General features: G+C 37.3%; 2 protein-coding genes across 5 annotated transcripts in view; both read left to right on the top strand.

Annotated features, from left to right (window-relative positions):
* Positions 1-26,407, top strand: part of GFM2 (GTP dependent ribosome recycling factor mitochondrial 2) — a 60,270-nt gene that overhangs the window by 16,984 nt on the left and 16,879 nt on the right. For all 4 annotated transcript variants that reach the window (XM_036278930.1, XM_036278927.1, XM_036278928.1 and 1 more), the window contains 10 exons: positions 5,237-5,325; positions 7,089-7,149; positions 7,404-7,583; positions 10,854-10,934; positions 13,220-13,368; positions 14,780-14,920; positions 15,004-15,103; positions 16,202-16,391; positions 20,666-20,742; positions 23,175-23,313. In XM_036278930.1, coding sequence (XP_036134823.1) covers positions 5,237-5,325; positions 7,089-7,149; positions 7,404-7,583; positions 10,854-10,934; positions 13,220-13,368; positions 14,780-14,920; positions 15,004-15,103; positions 16,202-16,391; positions 20,666-20,742; positions 23,175-23,313 — 1,207 coding nt within the window. The remainder of the gene's footprint in view (positions 1-5,236; positions 5,326-7,088; positions 7,150-7,403; positions 7,584-10,853; positions 10,935-13,219; positions 13,369-14,779; positions 14,921-15,003; positions 15,104-16,201; positions 16,392-20,665; positions 20,743-23,174; positions 23,314-26,407) is intronic.
* LOC118641615 (zinc finger protein 706-like) lies at positions 23,878-24,153 on the top strand. The gene has a single exon (XM_036278932.1). It carries the CDS (start codon positions 23,880-23,882, stop codon positions 24,108-24,110), a length of 231 nt encoding a protein of 76 aa, XP_036134825.1. The 5' UTR covers positions 23,878-23,879; the 3' UTR covers positions 24,111-24,153.

Here is a 26,407-nt window from a genome sequence, read left to right as displayed (position 1 = left end):
TCACACCCACAAAAATGGCAATTGTTGGTTGAGGATGTGGAGCAACTCGAACTTATACATTGTTGGTGGGACTATAAAATGTAGTAGTCACTTTGAAAGACTAATTGGCAGTATCTTATAAAGTTAAATGTATACCTGTTTTATAACCCAGTCCTTTTCTCATATCTTTATCCAAGAGAATGAAAACATTTGTCTGCCAAAATGTGTTCAGAATGTTTATGGCAGCTAAATTCAGAATCGCCTCAAACTAGAAACAAACCTGTGTGTGTCTATAGGTAGATGGAAAAACAAACTAGTACATTTATACAAAGGAATTTAGCATTAAAAATGTGTCATACCCAACAACATAAATAATTGTCACAAACATGTTGAGTGAAAGAAACCATGCTGTTTATATGAGGTTTAAGAATAAGCAGAATGAATCTATGGTGACAGATCAGAAATAGTTGCTTATTGAGGATGGGACATAAAAATTTCTTAGGTTCCATATATTCTATATCTTGATTGGGGTAGTAGTTATACAAGTGTATTCATTTATCAAAACTTGTTGAACTGTACACTTAAGAGCTATGTATTTTATTACTATTTATGTACATGTATAAATTTTATCTAATAAGACTTAATTTATCTAATAAATTTTATCTAAAAGACAATTATAAATTGGCTTTTTTAAAAAACTTTTCTTCCCTTTATTGGTTTTTGAGAGAGAGCAAGTGAGAGGGAAATAGAAGCATCAATGAGAGAGAACATAGTTTGGCTGCCTCCTGCATGCCCCCCACTGGGGATCGGGCCCACAACCTGGGGATGTGCCCTGACCAGGAATCGAACCGCCGACCTCTGGGTGCATGGATCAACGCTCAGCCACTGAGCCATACCGGCCGGGCCAAATTGGCTTTTATTTGAACTAATGACAGACTTTTTATGCTTTGCTTCAAGGCACAGATATAATAGACTCAAACTATTTATATCTAATGTGTAGCCTGGCCGATGTGGCTCAGAGGTTGAGCATCAATCCATGGACCAAGAGGTTGCCAGTTTGATTCCTTGTCAGGGCACATGCCCAGGTTGTGGGCCAAATCCCCAGTGGGGGGCATGCAGGATGCAACCAATCTATGTTCTCTCATTGATGTTTCTATTTCTCCCTCTCCCTTCCTTTCTCTCTAAAATCAGTAAAGAAAAAAAATTATATCTAATGTGTACAAAAAGTGGAATTAAAAGAAGTCAAATAAAAGAGTAGTATATGAGAATTGCAATTTATAAGTACAGGTATTGGCTTATTTTTTTTCTCCTTAAATTCTCTTCAGTTTGCATGAACATTTAAACAGTCATTAAAAATACATGATTTTTACCACAGTAGCATTTTTATTTTCTTTATTTTAAATATATTTTTATTGATTTTTTTTAGAGAGAGGAAGAAAGAGAGACCTCGATGTGAGAGAGATTGAGAAACATCGATGGGTTGCCTCCTGTACAACCCATTGAGCCTGAAACCCAGGCATGTGCCCTGACCAGGAATTGAACCAGGACTTCTCAGTTCCTGGATGACACTCAGTACACTGAGCCATACCAGCCAAGCCACAGTATCATTTTTTTTTTTTTTTTTTTTTTATCCTCACCCGAGGACATTTTTCCATTTTTTTGTTCAGGTAGAGTGGGAGGGAGAGAGAGGAACAGAGAGAGAGAGAGAAACATCGACGTGAAAGGAGCACATCGAGTGGCTGCCACCCGCACGACCGACCAGGGCCGGGGACAAACTGCAACCGAGGGACGCGCCCTTAGCGGGAACCGAACCCGGGTCTCTCTGGACCGCAGGCCGACGCTCTATCCGCTGAGCCAAACCGGCCAGGGCTCATTTTTTTTTTTCATACTCACCCAAGGATGTTTTTCCATTTATCTTCAGATACAGTAAGAGGGAGTGAGAGAGAGAGAGAGAGAGAGAGAGAGAGAGAGAGAGAGAAGCATCGATGTGAGAGAGAACCACAAGCGAGGTACGTGTCCTTGACCAGAATTGAACCGGCGACTTAATTGTCCGCAGGCAGATGCTATAACCACTGCCAAACTGGCCAGGGTGGCCACAGTAGCATTTTTATAGTATACTGCTATTCTTTATATTTCTTTTATTTTATTTTTTATTTTATTTTTGTTACAGATGGTTGTCCTTTTTTACCTCATTGACACCCTCTGCCCCCACCCCCCGCCTTATCCCTGGCTTTGTTGTCCATGTCCATTGGTTATGTGTACATGCATATAAGTTCTGTAGTTTATCTCTTCCCTCCCCCCGCCACCCCCTCTTCTGAGGGTTGTTAGTCTGTACCCTACGTCCATGTTTCTGGGACTACCCTATTCCTCAGACTGTTATGATCATTATATTCCACAAATAAGTGAGATCAAGTGGTATTTGTCTTTTTCTGCTTGGCTTGTTTCACTTAGAGTAATACTTTCCAGGTCCCTATATGTCGTCTCAAAGGATAAGAGATCTTTCTGTCTTACAGCTGCATAGTACTCCATTGTGTATACATACCACAGCTTTTTTATCCATTCGTCTACTGATGGACACTTGGGCTGTTTCCAGATCTTAGCTATTGTGAATAGTGCTGCTATGAACCTGGGGGAACATATATCCTTTCTGATTGGTATTTCAGGCTTCTTAGGGTATATTCCTAGAAGTGGGATCACTGGGTCAAATGGAAGTTCAATTTTTAATTTTTCGAGGGAACACCATAGTGTTTTTCTTTTCTTTTTTTTTTTTTCTTTTTTTTATCCTCACCCCAGGATATTTTTCCATTTTTTGTACAGATAGAGTGGGAGGGAGAGAGAGAGAGAGAAACATCGACGTGAAGGGACACATCGAGTGGCTGCCACCCGCACGACCAACCAGGGCCGGGGACAAACTGCAACTGAAGTACGTGCCCTTAGCAGGAACCGAACCCGGGTCTCTCCGGACCACAGGCCGACGCTTTAACCGCTGGCCAGGGCCACCATAGTGTTTTTCATGGTGGCTGTACCAGTCTGCATTCCCACCAGCAGTGTACTAGAGTTCCTTTTTCTCCACACCCTTGCCAACACTTGTTGGTGATTTGTTGATGGCGGCCATTCTGACAGGTGTGAGGTGGTGCCTCACTGTTTTAATTTGCATCTCTCTGATGATTAGTGATGTTGAGCATTTCTTCATATGTCTCTTGGCCATTTGTATGTCTTGTTTGGAGAGGTGTCTATTCAGCTCCTCTGCTCATTTTTTAATTGGGTTCTTTGTCTTCCTTTTGTTGAGCTGTATGAACACTGTATATATTTTGGAAATTAACCCCTTATCTGATGTATCATTGGCAATGATGGTCTCCCACACAGTGGGATTACCTTTCCATTTTGATGGTTATTTCTTTTGCTGTGCAGAAGCTTTTGAGTTTGATGTAGTCCCATGTGTTCATTTTTTCCTTTGGTCTGTTGCCTTGGGTGATGTATCAGTGAAAAATCTGCTGCGTATAATGTCTGAAATCTTGTTGCCTACATTTTCTTCTAGGATTTTTATGGATTCACAGGTCACATTTAAGTCTTTTAGCCATTTTGAGTTTATTTTTGTGTATGGTGTAAGTTGAAGGTCTAGTTTCATTTTTTTGCATGTAGCTGTCCAATTTTCCCAACACCATTTATAAAGAGGCTGTCTTTACTCCACTGTATGCTCTTGCCTCCTTTTGTCAAATATTAATTGAGCATAGTGTCTTGGGTTCATTACTGGGTTCTCTGTTCTGTTCCACTGGTCTGTATGCCTGTTCTTGTGCCAGTTGCTTTGTAGTATAACCTGATATCTGGTATTGTGATCCCACCTACTTTCTTCTTCTTTTTCAAGATTGCTGTGGCTATTCGGGGTCTTTTTTGGTTTCATTTGAACTTTTGAAGTATTTGTTCTTGTTCTGTGAAATATGTCGTTGGTATTTTGATGGGGATTGCATTGAATCTATAGATTGCTTTGGGTAATATGGACATTTTAATAATGTTAATTTTTCCAATCCATGAACAAGGTATGTGCTTCCACTTTTTTATATCTTCCTCTATTTCTTTTTTGAATGTCCTGTCGTTTTCTGCAAATAAGTTCTTTACTTCTTTGGTTAAGTTTATTCCTAGGTATCTTAATATTTTTCCCGCGATGGTAAATGGGATTGTTCTTTCAGTTTCTCTTTCTGTGAGTTCATCATTGGTGTATAAGAATACCATTAATTTTGTATCCTGCTATTTTGCCAAATTCATTTATTAAGTCTAGTAGATTTTTGATGGAGTCTTTAGGGTTTTCTATGAATAATATCATGTCATCTGCAAATAATGACAGTTTCACTTCCTCCTTTCCAGTTTGGATCCCTTTTATTTTTTCTTCATGTCTGATTGCCGTGGCTAACACTTCCAGTACTATGTTAAATAAGAGTGGCAAAAGTGGGCATCCCTGTCTTGTTCCTGTTCTTAAGGGAAATGTTTTTAGTTTCTGTCCATTGAGTATGATGTTGGCTGTAGGTCTTTCATATATGGCCTTTATTATGTCGAGATATGATCCCTCTATTCCCACATTGCTGAGTGTTTTTATCAGAAATGGATGCTGGATTTTGTTGAAGGCTTTTTTGGCATCTCTTGATATGATCATGTGGTTTTTATTCTTCATTTTGTTTATGTGGTGTATCACATTTATTGATTTGCAAATATTGTACCAGCCTTGCATCCCTTGGATGAATCCCAGTTGGTCATGGTCAATAATTTTTTTATGTATTGCTGGATCCGATTTGCTAGTATTTTGTTCAGGATTACTGCTATTCTTTTTAAATCATAACTGAATTTATTAATGAAAGCAAAAGTCCATATTTCAAAGATCAGAAAACATAAGTTCAATGTTGTGTGAGATGTACTAGGTCAGGGGAAGCTGAATAAAAAGTAGGTCTGATTCTTGATTAAGTCCTCTTTCCACGACTCTCATTACCTCCCAGGTGTTAATTCTCTTTGGATAGCAGCCTAGTTCACCCAAAGTATTGTTCACCCAAAGTATTGTTTGGAGTTTGAGGCATACTTTTCATCACACTTTGTTACATTCTTTGCTGTGTTAATGTGATAGCATAAGAATGTCTCTAGAAGTGTAAGAGCAGTGGCAATAATTCCATGCTAGAATAAGGCCCAGTTCCATGTTATAATAGTCTTAGATCTCTTTATTCCATGTGTAGTAACAGTTATTGTTGTCCTATATATGTGCTCTTTGCTTCAGGCACAAACTCTCACAGTATGGAGGCAAGCTGATAAACACAAGATACCTCGAATCTGTTTTTTAAACAAGATGGACAAAGCTGGAGCAAGGTATTTATTTGAGTGTGTTTCTTTGGCTTATCAAAGAAAAAAGATAATTTGAGCTTTTAATGGCATAAAACCTAAATTTAGAAATAGCTATTCCCGCCCTGGCCGGTTTGGCTCAGCAGTTAGAGCGTCAGCCTGCAGTTCACAGAGACCCGGGTTCGGTTCCTGCTAAGGGCATGTACCTTGGCTGCAGTTTGTCCCCGGCCCTGGTTGGGTCGTGTGGGTGGCGGCCACTCGATGTGTCCCTTTCACATCGATGTTTCTCTCTCTTCCTCTATCTCCTTCCCGCTCTGAGTAAAAAATGGAAAAATGTCCTCGGGTGAGGATGAAAAAAAAAAAAAAAAAGAAATAGCTATTCCCTATAAAGTATAAATTTTCCATGAAATCTCTGTTCAGTCCCATTATAAAAAGCAGAAAGAGCTAGTTCATAGGTTTAAATAATAACGTGAGATTAGTAGAGAGCTGATAGATGACAGACCATCCTGACTTTAATGTAGGGAGACTGTATTCTATTTTCTAGGATCCTTACAGTGATGTCTTGCTGATTCTAGTGGTTCTATTTAGGGCTGAATGGTATAGTCGCTGTATGTATTGCTTAAGGTTATGGTGCTCCATGTCATTGTAAAAGGTAGCGGTTAGAGAATTGTTTCCTGTAGTTGCCTTAGAGAACAATGTTCTTCCTTGTCCCTGATTTTCTTTAGCTACTGGGTAATAGCTCCATAGAAGGGAACTGGGAAAGGAGAATGTAGATGTTTTGAGACCTGCATCTAGTTCAAAAGAGTAAATGCTGAAATGTGGTAATGCTCAGAGACCTATAGAGTGGTAATCCATAAGGATATATTATTCTGAGAACATAATTCAGAATTTAGAGAATCAAGAATATTTGAGGGATATGGAGAAAATGTGAACGGGAAAGAATCAAGAATATAAAGGATTCTAGGGAAATGTGACAGGGAGAGGTGCTGGTCTGTGGTGTGAGAGTGGCAGAAACAAAACATAAACTGTTTTCTTTCTAAAACCACACAGTATGCTTTGTGTTTATGTAACTCTTGACAGTAATTCTAAGGCTGTTGGTTTAAAGAACTTTTGTCTTGATTAGTAAAAACACAACCTTCAAAATGTGCGAGGCTGAAGTTCTGACCCTTTTCTATTTGGAGTTCCTTGAGGTAGATGGAAGCATTACCCACTTGCAGCACCTATGATGATGAGGAAGAAAGTGACTGGATACTAGGCTGGTTCTCAAGGACATTGGGACCAGAATAAGTCAGCCCATGTGCCAAAGATGATGTGTGCCATAAGTAGTCAACCCCACTGTTAGCACAGAAATGAATAGCATAGCATTCAGAATACCTAAGATAAAAGTATAGAAAAATTAGACTGGCTCTTGGAAGAAAGCTGGTAGCCATGTGTGATTGCAAATGCAGTTATTAGAGGGATCCTTGATTTGTAATCACAGATCTGGCACTTGAATCCTAACTGCAATATACTGTGACCTTGATCGATTCAGGTAATCTTAACTTCAAACTTTAGTTAAAGTGAAACTAACAATAAAAATACCTTAAATACCTATGTGGCAGGATTCAGGTAGATATTCAATTGTATCTGAAATTGACAGTAAAATTTTATTTAAGATGTCCTATGGAAAACTATGAAGTGGTGAACATTAGGAACAACAAAAAGGGGTTTGATTTTAGAGAGCATTCTTAAACCTGTTCTTAAAATCTTAACATTTTTTAACTACTGTATAATTATTTTGCTTTCTACAGTTTTAACTATGCAGTTGAAAGCATCAGAGAGAAGTTGAAGGCAAAGCCTTTGCTTTTACAGGTTGGTGGATTAATATTTGGTTGATTAATAGTAACAGCTCCTTCTAATTTTCCTCATCAGTTTATTTTATTCTGACATATACATTTCTAAAGCTATCTCAACTCCTTTTTGGAAGATGTTGGGATATAAATAAAAATAGGTAAGATTATGGTAACAATAATGACATTTGGGAGGAAAGTATGGAAAGATAAGATTTATCACCAATGCCATTTTAATTGAGTGATCATTTAATAATGTTAATCTTTGATTTATAGTTACCAATTGGTGAAGCGAAAACTTTCAAAGGAGTGGTGGATGTAGTAAATAAAGAAAAACTTCTTTGGAATCCCAATTCAAATGATGGAAAAGACTTTGAGAGAAAACCCCTCTTGGAAATGAGTGATCCTAAATTGCTGAAAGAGGCAACTGAAGCAAGGAATGCCTTAATTGAACAAGTAAAATAAATACTTTGAGTTTAAAATTGCATAAGTATTTAGAAACTTTAAAAAATATTTTATTGTGAAGTACAATATAAAATTACATATGGAACATGTAAAGTGTAAGAGTAATGGAATGAGTACCAACGTATGCACTTCCCAGCTTAAGAAATAGAATATTAGCAATACTTTTTTTTTTTTTTTTTTATCCTCACCCAAGGATATTTTTCCATTTTTTTGTACAGATAGAGTGGGAGGGAGAGAGAGGAAGAGAGAGAGAGAGAGAGAGAAACATCGACGTGAAGGGACACATCGAGTGGCTGCCACCCGCACGACCAACCAGGGCCGGGGACAAACTGCAACCGAAGTACGTGCCCTTAGCGGGAACCGAACCCGGGTCTCTCAGGACCGCAGGCCGACGCTCTAACCACTGAGCCAAACTGGCCAGGGCTAGCAATACTTTTGAATCTCCACGTGCCACTTCCTGTTCATCTCTCTCCTTCCGCTAATTATCTACTCTCCCAATCACTATATTAATTGTAGAGTTTATCTTTCATTTGCTTTTCTTTATAGTTTATTATAAATATATGTATCCTTAAAGAACTTAGTTTGTCATGGCTTTGACCTTTATATAAATGGAATGATACTTTTTGTATTTTATTACATTGTTCAACATTATGTTGGAGATTTGTCCATGTTATTGGTGTAAGGAATCGGGGGTGCCGCCGAATAAAACAGAGAAGAGACTGGAGAGCCAATCAGCCGAATAAACAGGGATCAGGCTTTATTGGGTGCACTCCGGACAGGTTCACAGACTCCGGGGGTCGAGTCCTAGAAGCCGCGCTCAATGTAGGGGCTTGTGTCTTTTATATCTGCCTGTTGTAGCTGGAATTTGTCCCTTAGGGTTTGGCCCTGCGGGGGCTATGCATGAACCCTCTGGAATGTGAATCGATAAGAGCAAGATGGGAGTTAATCTACAAGCTCGAGGCAGGCCGATCAGGGTGGGAGACAAGGCTGAGCAAGCGAGACAATGGTCGAGCACTTTGCCTGGCGCCAGTCCCCAGGCCATTGGACAATTGGGTGTGGTTATACTTCACTCATTTTCAGTCTTGTATAATGTGCCAATATATGATTATACTGTAATTTATTGTCTGTTTTTCTGTGGATGAAATTTGAGATTGTTACCCTTTTTTTCTTTTTGCCGTCACAGTATTGCTGTGAACACCTTTCTTTGTATCTTCTTGTGCACATATGCAAGAGTTTGTTTAGAGTTAAACCTAGGAGTGGAATTGCTAGGTCAAAGGGTATATCCATCTTTTACTTGACCGTATGTCAACTTATTTAGAAAATTTTAAAACCATTAATTTTATAGTTACTATATAATTTTATACTTTAGCCACCTTCAAGATTTTAGTAAAAAACAGTAAGATTAGTAATATTTATACTAATTATATGATATTGTTAGTATATAGAACAGTAAGTAAAACCTTAAACTCCCTGAATTTTATGGTAGAAAAGAACATTTGAATCTCAACTCTTGATTTTGTTGTTGTTGTCGTTGTTGTTGTTATTGCTAATCCTCACCCAAGATTATTTTTCCATTGATTTTTTAGAGTGAGAGGGAGAGAGAGAGAAATATCAGTGTGAGAGAGACAAATCGATTGGTTGCCTTCATCTTTTGTATGAAGTTCTTTTTTATTTATTTTCTGTTGTAATAGTAAGTATCAACTTTATTAACATAATGATCTTTTTAAAACATTTTTTTTCCTTTATTGATTTTAGAGAGAGAGGAAGGGTGTGGGAGAGAGACATACAAACATCAATGAGAGAGAACATCAATTGACTGCCTCCTGCATGTCCCCCACTGGGGATTTGGCCCACATCCTGGGCATGTGGCCTGACCGGGATTCGAACTGGCAACCTCTTGGTGCATGGGTTGATGTAGAACCTGAGCCACACCAGCCAGGCAATGATTATTGTTATTTTTATTATTGGATAATAGTTATTGAAAACTTATGATTTAGCTTAAGTGCTTTACATATATTATTTAATCCTCACAACAGCCTATATTATCCCCATTTACAGGTGAGGAAAAAGAGGCTTGCCATGCTTAAATAATTCATCATATAGCTAATAAATAGCAGAACTGGAATCTGAACCCAGATCTGTCTCAGTTGAGCTCTTACTGCTTCTCTAATTTGTGGGGGGGGCACATAAAAAGAATACAGGCGGAATTGACATTTATTAATCAGTAATTGGTTCATAATTGGTTCTCTTTTGAGGTTTTATCTTCTACAAAAGGGCTATCAAAATAAACCTAAGAAGGACTTTATAATCTAGTTGAGGTGCCAACATAAATGTGCTTATGTGTCTCATATTATTCTAGGACATAAAAGGCTCAAATTTTGTTTTCATTATATACTTTCAGTAGATAATAAAGTAATTACAAGGAATGCATATATATGTACAGAATTAGAGAGTAAGACCACATCATCCCTGTTAAGGTGGTTATTGTCATAAAAACAAAGTAAGTGTGTAAGGATGTGGAGAAATTGTAACCCTTTAGCATTGTTGGTGGGAATGAAACTGGCACAGTCACTGAAAACAGTATAGTGGTTCCTCAGAAAATTGAAAATAGAATTAACATCTGATCTAGCAATTTTACTTCTGGGTATATATGCAAAAGAATTGAAAGCAGGGCCCTGGCCAGTTTTGCTCAGTGGTTAGAGCGTCGGCCTGCGGTTCGGAGAGACCCGTGTTCGGTTCCCGCTAAGGGCACATACCTCGGTTGCAGTTTGTCTCCGGCCCTGGTTGGGTTGTGTGGGTGGCAGCCACTCGATGTGTCCCTTTCACATCGATGTTTACTTTGTCTCAGGAGATCTTGTGAATATTCAGAATATTAGAGGAACACTAGATAAAAGTTTTTTATGAACTAAGACCCCCAGATTTATCTAAAAACAGCAATCCATTGTGTATATTATCATTGGCTATAAATTGCACCTTTTATTTCTTTTTAGCAATCTGAGTAGATAGCAGTTTAATGATATGCTTAATCTGGCTCGGGCTTGCCATGAATTTAGGAAACTCATAATAGTATATCTACAATTTTTAATCTTCTTTGAAAGAAAAACTCTTCTTTTTAGAAGATAGGAAGAAGTCCTTGGCCTGGTTAAGTTAGATCATGTAGCTGTCTTGAAATATTTGGATAATGTATGTTTGTGGTATTTATACTTAAGTTAATAGTTGGACAACAAATGCAAGTTATAGAGCTAAAGCCTTTCTTTATAGATTGCAGATTTGGATGATGCATTTGCTGAATTGGTTTTAGGAGAATTCAGTGAAAATTTTGATTTGCTCCCAGCTGAAAAGGTACATTTTATTATTCATTTACTTTGATTGAGTTTTGCTCATTGATTGTGCTTTGCTTTCTCTGTTTTGTGTTGTGTTTTTTGTTTGTTTGTTTGTTTTTATCCTCACCTGAGGACGTTTTTCCATTTTTTGTTCAGATAGAGTAGGAGGAAGAGAGAGAGAGAGAGAAACATCGATGTGAAAGAGACACATCGAGTGGTTGCCACCCGCACAACCAACCAGGGCCGGGATCAAACTGCAAACCGGCACGACCAGAGGTACATACCCTTAGTGGGAACTGAACCCGGGTCTCTCTGGACCTCAGGTCGACGTTCTAACTGCTGAGCCAAACCAGCCAGGGCGAGGTCAAGTTACTATTAATACAAAATGTTGACTTAAACAAAAATTAAGAGAACTTTAAGATAAAGCCACTACTAATACAGGTATTTAATAATGGCAGTGATTTACTATTTTTGGTTATACTTTTAGAATTCAGAAATTGAATCATTTTTACTTGTATTGTGTCAAGAGAAGGTAATTGTTCATTCTCAGCCTTTTCTCTTCATTGTGATCATTTCTCTATTTTTAGAGAAATCACAGGAAGAAAATTTGTATTTAAAATTTACTGGTTTTGCCCTGGCCGGTTTGGCTCAGCAGTTAGAGCGTTAGCCTGTGGTCCAGAGAGACCCAGGTTCAGTTCCCGCTAAGGGCTCATACCTCGGTTGTAGTTTGTCCCTGGCCCTGGTTGGTCGTGCCGGTGGCAGCCACTCAATGTGTCCCTTTCACGTCAGTGTTTCTCTCTCTCTCTTCCTCTCTCTCCCTCCCACTCTACCTGAACAAAAAATGGAAAAATGTCCTCGGGTGAGGATAAAAAAAAAAATTTACTGGTTTTTCAAACTACCATACAATGACCATTTAAATAAGAACATTTTTTCTGAATCTGTTTTAATATTCAGTGGGAACTCATTGTGGGTCTTTTTTTGTTTTCTTCTGAAAAACATTAAACCAGAGACTAGGCAAATAAAATACAGATAATAATTGAATTATGACAATTTCTTTCTTTTTTTTTTCTTTATCGACTTTAGAGAGAGAGGAAGGGAGAGAGAGAGAGAGATAGAAACATTGATGAGAGAGAACATCAATTGGCCACATCCTGCATGCCCCCAAATGGGGATCAGGCCTATAACCTGAGCTATGCCCTAACCGGGAATCGAACCGGAGACCTCTTGGTATACGAGTTGATGCTCAACCACTGAGCCACACTGGTCAGGCAAATTGTGACAGATTTCTTTAAGACATTCCTGTTTTTTCTTTTATTCCTGCCAGGGCCTTTCCCCCATGAATTTGGCAAAGTTACTCTTCATTTTCCTTCATGAAACATAAGAGTTACCAAAGAGAATGTTTTGAAGTGGTAATATGTATAATGGGGCCCAAAATGAGCCCAGCAAATTCACTTATTTTTCCTGAAAGGAATGAAGTAGAACCATGAGGCTGTAGATTAATTTTGAGCCATTTGAAGTTATTTGAGGTGAAAAAAAGAGTATTTTTTAAATGACATGCCATAATCTTGACATTTTTTATTATTTAGTATTTGAATGCTTAAGCGTGATGTTTATTATATCCTACTGTCATAGAACATGATTTCTGTTTTCAAAGAGCTCGCAGTCTAAAGGAGAATTGACTCATCATTTCTCTTACCAGTAGCTTGCAAGTACACCCAAGCTTTTCTTGTTTTTTGAGGTCTTTCAAAAATTTTTTTTCTACTTTGACTTCTCATTTTCTTTGGAGTTTTATTTAATATGGCTCTAGTTCATTGGAAGAAATTGTAGCTCATTTATATTCTGAATTTTTTATCATTTTCTCTATTAGATTATCAAGGTAAAATCACAAGTATATTAACTCATTTATTCAAGAAATATTTTTAAATGACTACTTTATTTTAAGTACATTTCTAGTTTTTGGGATTTAGCAGTGTCTTCAATGGACCTTACTATAATGCTCATATAAACTTTACATTAAATTTAATACTAATTAAAATTAAAGCTATATATATATTATATATATTATATATATATTATATATATTTTATATATATAATATATATATAATTACCAGGTAGTGATTAATGTTATAAAGAAAACAAAGAATAAGGCCATGAGGAATGATGGAAGTGTGTGATGAGTCCTGCTTGACATGGTTGGTTAGGAAAGACATCTAATTTAAGCTATTTTGGTTGAGCAGTGTACTGTATATATGTGGCCATTTTCTGGTCACATAAAATACTTATTTATACCTCTGCTTTGTAGCTACAGACTGCAATACACAGAGTAACACTGGCTCAGACAGCAGTGCCTGTGCTTTGTGGAAGTGCCCTGAAAAACAAGGGGGTCCAGCCCTTGTTAGATGCTATTACTATGTACTTGCCTTCACCTGAAGAGCGCAGCTATGAATTTCTGTAAGTATGCAGTTACATAGATTAAAATCATATTAAACAGGTAGGCAAATAGGTCTTTTTCACAAAGAGTATACGAATCACCATATTTTAAAAACAACATTGGTGAGAAATATCATTGTAAATGATATAATATAGTGCCATAGTAATTTTACTTGAAAGGGACGTTTGTTATCCCTTGTAACCTGCTACATTTACAGATGGAGCTAAGAATATGGATTTATTGCTGTGTAAAAGTATGTTGACCTTGCCATCTTAGCTTTTTTAAAAAAAAGGTTGTATACTGGGGATGTTTGATAAATAAATATTCTATACATATATTTATATTTATTCTAGATTTCAAGATTTTTCATAAGCTCAAAGGATATTTTGTGGCTATAAAGAAAGGTCATTGTTTTACTCCTGTTGTCACTGACAGCTTTGTACTTATTAATAAATTCTCTAAAATCTGAATAAGTGTTATGCAAAATGGCAGACAAAACTGGACTTTAATCCTTTAACTAGGACATTAACCACTTTTCATCTCTCTCAGTTGGATAGGCAATACAGTGGAGTGATTGTGAGCATGGACTATGTTCTACCTGGATTTAAATCTAAGCTCTTCCAAGTTGCTTAACCTGTCATCTGTGAAATGAGAATAGGGCTTATCTCATAGGATTGTTACAAGAATTAAATGAGTTAACATTTATAAAGCACCTGGAACAGTGCCTAGTATATTGTAAGCTTTCCGTATAAGTATTTATTAAACAAAGTTAAAAACTGGAGGAAATAAGATTGGAGAATTTCTGTAATAGAAATGTCTAACCTACTTTGAGTCATGGAGTTCTTTGAAACTAATGAAAATACAGAGCTTTTCCTAAGAAAAATATACTTGTACACAGAATTTGGCAATTCAGAGCGATTCAAACTTTATGTAACCTATCAATGAACATCAGTTTAAGGACATCATTCTGTAAGAATGTTGGCTTGTAAACAAGTTCATATTTGTAGTGTAGATTTATATGGTTATGTAACTGGAGAGAAAGTGGGAAGAGAGTGTAAAAGCAGTAATTGGAAAGTACCTATTTATTTACCCTGTACAGGTTTTTGGAGAAAGCAGTGTGATGTTCCTAGGTATATTTTTTGAGAAAGGAACTCTTGACTATGGAATTATTTGCAAATAGAGGTAATATTTGGAAGAGACTCCATTGTTTTTAGTTTTGAGGAATTAATGGTAAGATCTCTGTTAATTTACTCCAATGGAGGAAGTGAGGTACTGACATTATTTAATCAGTCTGGGTAGCTAAACTAGAAGATATGAAGGCTCTTTGGAGGACGTCAGGATTAAGTTTGTGCAGCAATTATGATCTGATCTGTATAAATGTGTAGGAAGTGTATTTTAAGACTTTTCTGGAATGTCTCTTAATTTTTATAGGCAGTGGTATAAGGGTGACTTATGTGCACTGGCATTTAAAGTTCTCCATGACAAGCAGCGGGGACCACTGGTTTTTATGCGCATTTATTCCGGCATGATAAAACCCCAGTTGGCCATCCATAATATTAATGGAAACTGCACGTAAGTAGAAGCTCAGTTTGTTTTCTAAAACTGTATTTGTTTCTTTAAAAGTACTTTTACTAATATAAATCATGGTTTTACAGGGAGAGAATAAGTCGTCTGCTTTTGCCATTTGCTGACCAACATGTAGAAATCCCTTCACTGACTGCTGGCAACATTGCTTTAACTGTTGGGCTTAAACATGTAAGTGACCAAATGGTTTCTCTGGGAAATAACAGCTTATATATTTAATTAAAAGTAGGCATTTTATAATAGCAAAAGCCCATAAATAATCCAAATGTCCACCAGTAGTGGAATAACGAATATTGTAGCATATTCATCAACATGGTTGAATTTCATATATTTAATAGAAAGAAAAGTAAATTGCAGAAGACTTAACAGCATGGATTGTATTCATATAAAGTTCAAATCCAAGTAAAATATACTTGGATATATGCTTCATGTATATACATATGTTTTAAGATTATTTCCATTGGATTTTTTTGTTTTGTTTTGATCATTGCACACCATTTTATCTAACCTTATAACCAATCAGGTATTAATGAATATTATAAACATTGTTACTTTTAACATTTTAAACTCTTCATGAAATTGCAAGATTTAAAATCCTTTACAGAAAATTCCCTTAGTCCAGAAATTGGACTTCTACCATCGCACTGTCCTCTGTCTACCTGAAGGCAAGAGCCCCTGGTATGTATCTGAAGGAGTTACAGAAATCTGTTTGGGCCAGTGCTTCACTAGGACTGTCTTTGCAGAGATGAAAACTGGCACAGAACTTCATAATATATAAGTTTAAAAGTAAAATTATATTTTTAAAAAAATGAGTCTACTAGGAATCTCAGTTTTGCATGGTCAAGAGTATTTTGTTTAATTGCATATTTTAGTTAATAGATAATTTTTTGTAAAATAGTAATGAAATTTTACTGGTGACAAAACACTGTAATGGACTTCCATCCTAATTTATCCTTACATGATTGAAAATTTAGGAAATTACATTTGTTTTGCCAAATGAATTTTGGATATATATGGGTGTGTGTGTGTGTGTGTGTGTGTGTGTGTGTGTGTGTTATTGTTAGATTTACTACAGTAGTGTTTTGCATAGAATTTTCATATAAATTAGATTTACCTGTGCAAAGTTATGAGCTTTATGAATTTGTCTGTCTTTTAAGTATTGATGGAAAGAAAATATCACATTAAATTTTTTCTTATTTTGTGGTTCTTGGTGGAAGCTGAGTGCTTGCCAACAACCTGTTTTATTCTAAGACATCTTTTTGCTTGCAGACTGCCACTGGAGACACCATTGTCTCATCCAAGTCCAGCGCATTAGCTGCAGCTCGTCGAGCCGAGAGGGAGGGAGAACAGAAGCATAGACAAAACAGTGAAACAGAGAGACTTTTACTGGCTGGAGTGGAGATTCCAGAACCTGTTTTCTTCTGTTCCATAGAACCCCCTTCAGTGGCTAAGCAGCCAGGTATAAATAGTCTTGGTGTATCAATTAATTAGTGATCTGATAAGTTAGATAAAATAGTTACATTATATTCTCAAAAGATTTCTTATATGATTGAGTTTAATTTTATCAAAATATGTTGGTAAGTATTTCTTGTGATTGCTGTGGTTATTTATATACGATGTTTTGATTTTTACAAACTGCTTTTATTTTTTTATTTTCTTGTATCTTGGCTGTTTTTCTCATATCACATTCATTCTTCCTTAGTGTTGTTCTTGTGGTGCTACCTATGCGATTCTAAATAATTGACCTCAGGACTGCATGTTAGATTAGTTAGTAACCAATTCATAACTGGCTCAGTTTCTCATCACCATTTATAAAATTGCTACTTTTTTTTGTTTTCTCGATCAACCTTTGGAACCCAATGAAGATATACTATGTACATAACTTATATACTATGTTAATGTCAATTGACCTTTTTTAGTGTTGTATACTTTGTTTTTTAGCATATTTGCTCAGAATTCATCAGTGACTTTTCATTAACTAAAGCACAAACCCAGACTCTTTAGTATGGCATGTGTAATTCATTATTCCGGCTATAGTATTTCCTATTAGATTTGGTTAAATATAGCAGAAAATCCCCAAATAACAGTTGCTTTAATGACAAAAGTTTATTTCTCTCTGTTGTAAATACACCTTGAGTTGGTAGCCCAGGGGTTAGAGGGTGACCCCACAATGAGCACCCAGGCTCCAGTCTTTTGTCTTGCCTGTCTGAGTGCATAGCTCCTATCCTTAGTGATCTCATGATGGCTGCTGGAGAGCCTTGGGCATCACTTTGGAGTTCCTGGCAGCAGAAAGGAGTAATGGGGAGAAAGAAGATGTGCCCCTTTCCCTTTTAAGATTTCTTGTATGTCATTGGCCATCACTTAAATATATGGCCACCCAGTTGTGAAGGAATTTGGTAAATGCAGTCTTTTAGCTAGGCAGCAGGAGAATAGGAGGCTACTAGGAATCTTTGACACTGACTTTCTTGCCGGGCCTCATTTCTTGAAATGCCCTATTTTGTTCTGAAACCTCTTCTTTCACCCAAACAAAAATAAACACAGAGCCCTGGCTGATTTGGTTCAGTGGTTTGAGTGTCAGCCTGTGGACCAAAGGGTCATAGGTTCGATTTCCAGTCAAGGGCACATACTTGGGTTGCAGATTTGATCCCCGGCCATGGTCTGGGTTGTACGGGAGGCAATCAGTTAATGTTTCTCTCCCACATCAATGTTTCTCTCTCTCTCTCCCCCCTTACCTCCCTCCCTTCCACTCCATCTAAAATCAGTGGAAGAATATCCTCAGGTGAGGATTAACAAACAAAAATAATAATAAATAAATAAAAACAGAGTAACTATTCATACCTTACACTGCCATAAAAAAATAGATCTGGCCCTGGGTGGTTTGGCTCAGCAGTTGGAGCATCAACCTGCGGATCAGGGAGTCCTGGTTCGGTTTGCGCTAGGGCCTCGTGCCTTGGTTGCTAATTGTTGGGGTGGTGTGGGTGGCAGCCACCCGATGTGTGTCTCTCACATCTATGTTTTTCTCTTTCTCTTCCTCTCTCTCCCGCTAGAAAAAAAAAAAAAAAAGATCTGACTTCCTGAAGATGCCATGGTCTTTTGCATTGCTATTTCTTTTCCTTTGTTCTCTCTTGCATTATGATGATACCTATGAATTGGTCTGCTTGGAAAATATTCATTCTTTCTGTAGGTATCAGCTTAAGCACCCCCTGATTTCAAAGCCCTTACTGCATTCCTGTATTAGACTGTTACAGGACAAACTGTCTAGTTGTAGAGGTGGCATTAGAAGCCATTTTCCCCCCTTGAAAACAAGTTGGACTCTCAGATTATGGAAAAACAAAGGCAACCTTGATTGCCTCCCAAATCTTTTTGAGTACCTAGTGGGAAAAAGAGGATTCCTAGGCAAGTGGCAGTTCCAGTTCCTCACCTCTCCAGTGGAAGTTCTCATGAAAGAAATCCAAGTGCAAGTATGAGTACAGGTATAAGCCCCCAGGTACTGAAGAAGCTGGGTCTTTTCTTGTCCAGTTGGTAAAGGAATGGCATTTAAATTAAAACAGGTGTAGCAGCCCTGGCCAGTTTGGCTCAGCGGTTAGAGCATCAGCCTGCGGTCCAGAGAGACCTGGGTTCGGTTCCCGCAGTGCACAAACCTCTGTTGCAGTTTTCCCCGGCCCTGGTTGGGTCATGCAGGCGGCAACCACTTGATGTGTCCCTTTCACATCGATGTTTCTCTCTCTCTGTCTCCCTCCCACTCTATCTGAACAAAAAATGGAAAAGTGTCCTCAGGTGAGGATAAAAACAAAAACAAAACAAAACAAAACAGGTGTAGCAGCAGTTTTCTTGTTACCTTAAAATGCCCCGAGGCTGGCTAAAGTAGTCTTGACTCTGAGAAAGGATCAGGTGATAAGAACATGGCTCCCAGTTACATCAAGTTTGACTAAGCTAGTTCTGCCCAGTGTGGCCATACACTTAAAGACAGGGGCTACTCCCACCCCCAGTAACCTATGAATTCTTTTAAATATACTCAAAAGTCATTTCATATGTCAAATGTACTGTGGCCAGCTATATTCAAATGTTAGGATTGTAGATAAGTTTCACTGGCCAATTTTAAATCTAAGGCCTCAATCCTTAGCTACTTTAGGAGAAAAGGTTCGGTGTCCAAAGAAAGTCTAATTAATGGGCATTATCTTAGATGTCCTAAACCCCAGAGAGGAGGGGACTGCCCGGAGCCTCCTTCTTACAAGCAGATCTACATAATCTTTTTTCTGTGTTTCCATTGTATTTGCTCTATGGTCCTATTATAGGATATGACACCCTGTGTTATAATGCTATGAGTGTTTTCACCCCAATATTTTAAAATAAACTTATTTTATAATAAAATTACCATCTTTTCATTCCAAGAGCCACAAAGTATCATAAGCATTGTTAACTTTTTTTATATGTAGGTGCTTAAAATAAATAATACCTAAATTAATGCCTCTTAACCTTGGTTGTGCATATACATTTCTTGGAGTTCTTATTAAATGCAAACTCTGATTCAGCCAAAAACATGAGATTCTGTATTTCTAACAAGATCCTTGAACCCAGCTTCAGAAGATTGAGTCTAGAACAGCATTGTTCAGTAGAAATATAACATGATCCACTTATGTAACCTGAAATTTTCTTACAGCCACATTAAAAATAGTTAAATTGGCAAAATTAACTTTAATAATACATTTTACTTAACCCAGTATATAAAAAAAATCAGTTGAACATATAATCAATATTTTAAAAATTGAGATAGATTATTGTCTTTTTTTTTTTTTTTTTCATATTAAGTCTGAGAAACCTGGTGTGTGTTTTACACTCAATAGCGCATGTCAATTCAGATGGTAATATCTACCACAAAGGCTAGTGGTTGCCATTTGAATAGTGCAGGTCTAGATGGCCTGGTTTATATACCTAAGAACAGTTTAAATGTGTGACTGATAAGGTTAGTTCATTAATCCATTGCTCAGCTCTTTACTTCAGCTACACTTTGTGGAACTTCTAACGTATTTTATAAAGGCAGGGTATATGGATCAGTTAATTGATTATATTAAAGTATCACTTTTGATGGTACATTTAATGAAAATAATATGTTTTCTCTTTGTGATTATTTATCATAGAGTGATTACATTATCATCTCTATGATGTAATTTAGCTTACATTTATCAATTTCTCATCATTGCCTGTGTTTCTGAAGGCATTTAGATTGTCAGCTTTTAGATTGATCTTTGCAAAGATCAGATGATGTTACTGTTCACTTACACCCTTCAGTGGCTTCTCATTGCAAATCTAAACTTCACGATGACTTGCAAAACCTGCAAGCATCTCCCTCTTCATCCAATGCAACTCTCCCTGCTGCCCGCCAGTGTGGAGCTGCTCTGCCCTCCTTGTTTTTCCAACAGCAAATTATTCCTTGCACAGCCATTTCCTCCATCTGGAATTCTTTTTCTTCAGCATGTCGCTTATAAGATCATTTCTTTTTGTTTTATGTCTTTACCCAAATCATCCTGGAGAGGTCTTTCCAGATCACCTAATCTCAAGTAACCTCCTGTCACTATATTAGCACCTTATTTTATTCTCTACAAAACATTTATGGCTGTTTGGAATTTTCTTTTTCAAAATTTGTTTAATTGTTTATCTATTTTTCCCACTAGACCTAATGGTATATTATCTTAAAAATGAAATGTAAAAATAACCATTTTTTTAATTCCCCAGATTTGGATCATGCATTGAAATGCCTTCAGCGTGAAGATCCCAGTTTGAAAGTAAGGCTTGATCCTGACTCTGGACAGGTAGGCGTATTGTTACTTAATCCCAAAAATCTGTCAGTAATATAGTGCGTGTGTGTGTGCGCATGAGTGCATATATCTAAAATATGTGATTGGTCTCTGCCCTTAAAAAAGAAACTTTCTTTTTTGTTCTCATAACAATAAACTTCTAATTATTATGTTGACTATCTAAATAGACAAGTTCTCCTTAATTTCTTAAAATAATTATACCTCACTTATATAAACTGTTCTGAAACACTTAGACCATCCAGAAGAGGCCACCTTTTGTGAAATTTTCAAGTGAGTTTCAACCTCAAGACAAAGCCTTGAACCTCTTATGCTAAGGCTTATAGAAGCAGCATACTAAAGGGAGGGTCAAAGGGACTTTTAATGATAATGACACACACAAGATGGGTGAGAAGTGATCGATTACAACCCAGCAATGTGGGAAGAAATAGAGTTCTAAAGTAAGTACAGAATTGTGCTGTATATTACAGCACAGGAGAAGAATAGATGTTTATTTTGTTTCTTTCTAGGAAGGCAGGGTAAAATTTACATAAGATTTTAGAAAAAGCAGCTTTTTAACACCCTTGGAAATGTTGGTCAGTGGTTAGAACATCAGCTCTAAAAAAAAATGAGTGGAAAAAATATCTATGGGTAAGGATCGAAAACAACAGCAAAAAATAAATATATATATATATATACACACACACACATACATATATATACATATATATAAAAATTTGTCTCTAAAGAGAATGAACTGTTTTAGTTAATCTGAAAATACGGGGTATTTATTTCTCCCAAATGCCAGGTAAATGAGTAGTAATTTAGTTTAATTGATCCCGAATACTACAACAGCAATTAAAACAGAAACTTTATATTTTTAAAAACTTTTATTTAAAAAATGCCAATACATATTTTTTTTAAAATATCAAATAACATACAAGCATATAGGTTAAAGAATTAAAGTTTTCCTGTTTCTCAGTCCTACACAGGTAACCCTTGATGAATATAGCCTTTCACTCTCTTAAACATCTGTTTGTTTTTTTTGCTGTGCTGCGTTATAAAGCACAGAGTATTTTTTCCAAATATATATGTACAGATATATAACACATCATTCTACTTGTAGTATTCTGCTTTTCTCCAAGTAATTCATTTCTTTAACTTTACATTGAAGTATAACAATCATACACCAAGTCTTTTTTGTTGTTGTTCCTTACAATTATAGTTGTATTACGGCAAAAGGACACAAATTAGAACCAACCAAAGGAAGAGACTCATAGGGCAAAGTCCAGGATAGTTCTAAATGAGAAGCTTTCTTTACCCTTGGGGATATATTACCCTTCTGGCAGAGTGTTGCCAACCAGGAAGCCCCACCAGGGCCTTTGGTGTTTAGTTTTTATTGGAGCTCAATCACATACTGCCTGTGTGGTTGACCTTTAACCTACAGCACCTCCTGTACGTTTGGGCTGATACCTTTACTCTGCAGGTTGGAACTGGTATGTCTCTTCCAAAACCTGCATCATAAATCACATTGTTTGACCAGCTGGTGGATAGAGTCCCCAGACGAGAGAAGACACTTCTATTGAAGGCAGCATCCTGGCCTCGAGATAATTTCTCAGTAGCTGAGGGCGACAGCCAGATCTCTCTTTGGGTAAATTCTTTACTACACACATGGCATATGAATAAAATGGAGCAAATATGGATTTCTTGCATTGTACTCTTTCTCGTACACAAAGATCTTTAGCCATTGTTGCTAAAAAAAAAAAAAAAAAAAAATACATGTCTTAATTGGTTTTGATACAAATTTGGCTGTTCTAACAAGGGCCCAAAATAACATTGGTTCATAGAAAATAAAAGTCAGCTTCTCTGTCACATGAAGGTCGAAATGAGTCTGGAAGTTTGGACTGTCCACAAAGCTATAAGGTGCCCAGGATAGTTGGGAAGTACCCATGTGGTTGGGAATGTTTGGGAGAAAGTTTCTTCTCCCATTCATAAGATGCTGTCCTCATCTACACATTTCAAGACAGTTGCTTACTACCTTTCCCTTAAGAGAAGGAATATTTTCTTTAAAGGCACAGCCCAGAACTTGCCAGCTTCTGTTTTAAAAGTCATTTGTTCTGTTGGCCAGAACTTAGCTCTGTAGTTGGAAAGTGTAGGCCTAGCTAATGCCACTTGCTCAGCTAAGTGTCATGGAATGATAATATCAAGGAAGAGAATGTATTAGTAATCCACTTTTAATTGATTATTCCAATCAGAAAAATTAAAAAGTGTTTTGATGAAGGAGCAAAAAAAAAATTGCAAAAGAAACTCAGTTTGTAATGAAAAATAACATAGATTGATGTACCTTTATATAGTATTTTGTGATAAGTATAATTTTTTCTTGATCAGTGTTTTTTTTATTTATTTATTTATTTATTTATTTATTTATTTATTTATTTATTTTAAACCAGACTGTCCTATGTGGAATGGGGGAGTTACATATAGAGATTATTCATGACCGAATCAAGAGGGAATATGGACTGGAAACTTATCTAGGGCCTCTTCAAGTGGCATACCGGGAGACCATCCTAAATTCAGTTTGTGCCACAGGTAAAAAATAAGACATTTGCTGTTTTTATTTATCTCTTTCTCTCCAGGATCTATTTTCTGAATCTCTTAACTTTAGTTGCAAGCAGGATTTATGGTCACTTGTGTTTTCCATCAGTGGAGATAGGCTTTGTATGTGTACTTTGTTTTTTAGGATTTTAAAATTTTAAACACAGCCCTATTCCATTACCACTCATTACATGTACAAATGAGCCACTCATCGAGCAGATGTGCTTTTCAGTGGTCATGGAATATGACTTATCCCAGTCCCCACTACCAGAGTGACTGTAAGAACTTGAAGTTGGATCAGATGCATTGCAAAGAAAAGGACTACTATAGATATGAAACTTCCTTTTTCATAAACCTAATGGTAACCACACACACAAAAAAAAACAAAACTGAGACACATAGCTTAAAAAAAGAGGAAACATCTCCTCTTTCCCCTCTTTGGTGGGCGGAGGAGACCCAAGCAGTGCTGGGTGCACTCCCCTTTCCGCTGCCTCCGGACACCTCCCCCAGCCCCTTCACGCTGTGCGGTCTCTCCGACGCAAGACTGCCGCGGCCCGGATATGGCTCGTGGACAGCAGAAGATTCAGGCTCAGCAGAAAAATGCCAAAAAGCAAGCTGGACAAAAGAAGAAACAAGGACATGACCAAAAGGCTGCTGCCAAAGCTGCCTTAATATATACCTGCGCTATCTGTAAGACACAAATGCCAGACCCTGAGACCTGCAAGCAGCACTTTGAGAGCAACCATCCTAAGACTCCACTTCCTCCAGAATTGGCTGATGTTCAGGCATAAAGTTGTTTACAGGTGAATTCATGACACCTTTGACTCTTCTACTGTCTCAGACTTTCAGTAACAAACCTGCTGCTGCTTTTCTAACAAACTGTTGATAGGCAAAAATAAAGGGGCTACAGAAACACTCATTTTTATGCTGTTCCCTTTTGGGCTTCATGCAGACAATTCTGTGTAAATGTACAGTTGACTCTAATTTGGAAATCTGAAAATCAGTCCAATTACCAGATGTCCGTTTATACTACAAAGCCACTGTGATCAAAACAGCCTGGTACTGGCACAAGAACAGGCATATAGACCAGTGGAACAGAACAGAGAACCCAGAAATGGACCCAAGGCAATATGCTCATTAATATTTGACAAAGGTGGCAAGAGCATACAGTGGAGTAAGGACAGCCTCTTTAATAAATGGTGCTGGAAAAATTGGACAGCTACATGCAGAAAAATGAAGCTAGACCATCAACTTACACCCTTCACAAGAATAAACTCAAAATGGATAAAAGACTTAAATGTGACTCATGAATCTATAAAAATCCTAGAAGAAAATGTAGGCAACAAAATTTCAGACATCATACACAGCAGAATTTTCACTGATACATCACCTAAGGCAATAGAAATAAAGGAGAAAATGAACACATGGGACTACATCAAACTTAAAAGCTTCTGCACAGCGAAAGATACAATCATCAAAACAGAAAGGCTACCCACTGTATGGGAGAGCATAATTGCCAATGATGTATCAGATAAGGGGTTAATTTCCAATATATATAGAGTGCTCATACAACTCCACAAAAGGAAGACAAAGAACCCAATTTAAAAATGGGCAGAGGAACTAAATAGACACCTCTGCAAACAGGACATACAAATGGCTAAAAGACATGTGAAGAAATGTTCAACATCACTAATCATCAGAGAGGTGCAAATTAAAATAACAATGAGGTATCACCTCACACCTGTCAGAATGGCCACCATCAACAAATCATCAAACAAGTGTTGGCGAGGGTGTGGAGAAAAGGGGACTCTAGTACACTGCTGGTGGGAATGCAGACTGGTGCAGCCACTGTGGAAAACAATATGGTGTTCCCTCAGAAAATTAAAAATTGAACTTCCTTTTGACCCAGTGATCCCACTTCTAGGAATATACCCTAAGAAGCCTGAAACACCAATCAGAAAGAATATATGTACCCCCATGTTCGTAGCAGCACTATTTACAATAGCTAAGATCTGGAAACAGCCCAAATGTCTATCAGTGGACGATGGGTAAAAAAGCGGTGGTACATATACACAACGGAGTACTATGCAGCTGTAAGAAAGAAAGATCTCTTATCCTTTGAAATGACATGGAGGGACCTGGAAAGTATTATCCTAAGCAAAACAAGCAAAACAGAAAGACAAGTATCATATGATCTCACTTATTTGTGGAATATAATGAACATAACAGTCTGAGGAATGGGGTAGTCCCAGAGACATGGAAGTGGGGTACAGACTGACAATCCCCAGAAGAGGAGGTGGTGGGGGAGAGATGAACCATAGAACTTATATGCATGTATGCATGAACAGTGGACATGGACAACAAAGTTGGGGACAAGGTGCTGAGGGAGTGGGAGGGGGAATCACTGGGGGATAAAGGAGAAACATCTGTAACAAAAGTAAATTAATTTCAAAAAATAAAATAAAAAATAACAAAACAGACACAAAAAAATTAAAAAGAAGAAACAGAAGAATGAAGTTGATGTTTTATTTTTCCTCTGTAAAGTGAGTGGAAAATAATTTCCACTCTAATAAATACAGTAACCCTATGCTGGTAAAAGTGCAGTTTCTATGTCTGTGTCCTAGAATGTAAGGATTCATGATTCGTAGTTTTAATTTTGTTTCTTTAAGCAAAAGAACATGACATTATTGCTGTTCTTCCCAAAGAGAAAACATGGACAGTTTTGTTAAAAAAATATAGAGAAGAGATGTTTAGTATAACCAGGTGCTTTTAAGCCACTCACTGAAACTTGAAAAACAAATCAAATAGAATATAGGAGCAAATGGCACAAGTATTTCTGTTTCTGAACTTTGTATCTGGAAAAACTAAAAATGCTGAGAAATTATAAATAATGTATTTAAAATTAATTTTTGAGCCGTGGCTGGGTTCTCAGTGGTTAGAGCGTTGGCCCATGTACTAAAGGGCCGTGGGTTCGATTCCTGGTCAAGGGCACACACCTGGGTTGCAAGGTCGATCCCCGGCCCTGGGCCGTGGGCCGTGGGCCGTGGTCCGTGGGCCCTGGTCAGGATCATGCAGGAGGCAAAATATC

Source organism: Molossus molossus, unplaced genomic scaffold, assembly GCF_014108415.1.
Source record: "Molossus molossus isolate mMolMol1 unplaced genomic scaffold, mMolMol1.p scaffold_m16_p_3, whole genome shotgun sequence".
Taxonomy (NCBI): domain Eukaryota; kingdom Metazoa; phylum Chordata; class Mammalia; order Chiroptera; family Molossidae; genus Molossus; species Molossus molossus.
Note: the sequence above shows the minus strand (reverse complement) of the source record. Positions and strands in the feature narration are given on the sequence as shown.

Coding starts and splice junctions, on each gene's coding strand:
- LOC118641615 (XM_036278932.1), top strand. CDS start 23,880: ATGGCTCGTGGACAGCAGAAGATTCAGGCTCAGCAGAAAAATGCCAAA.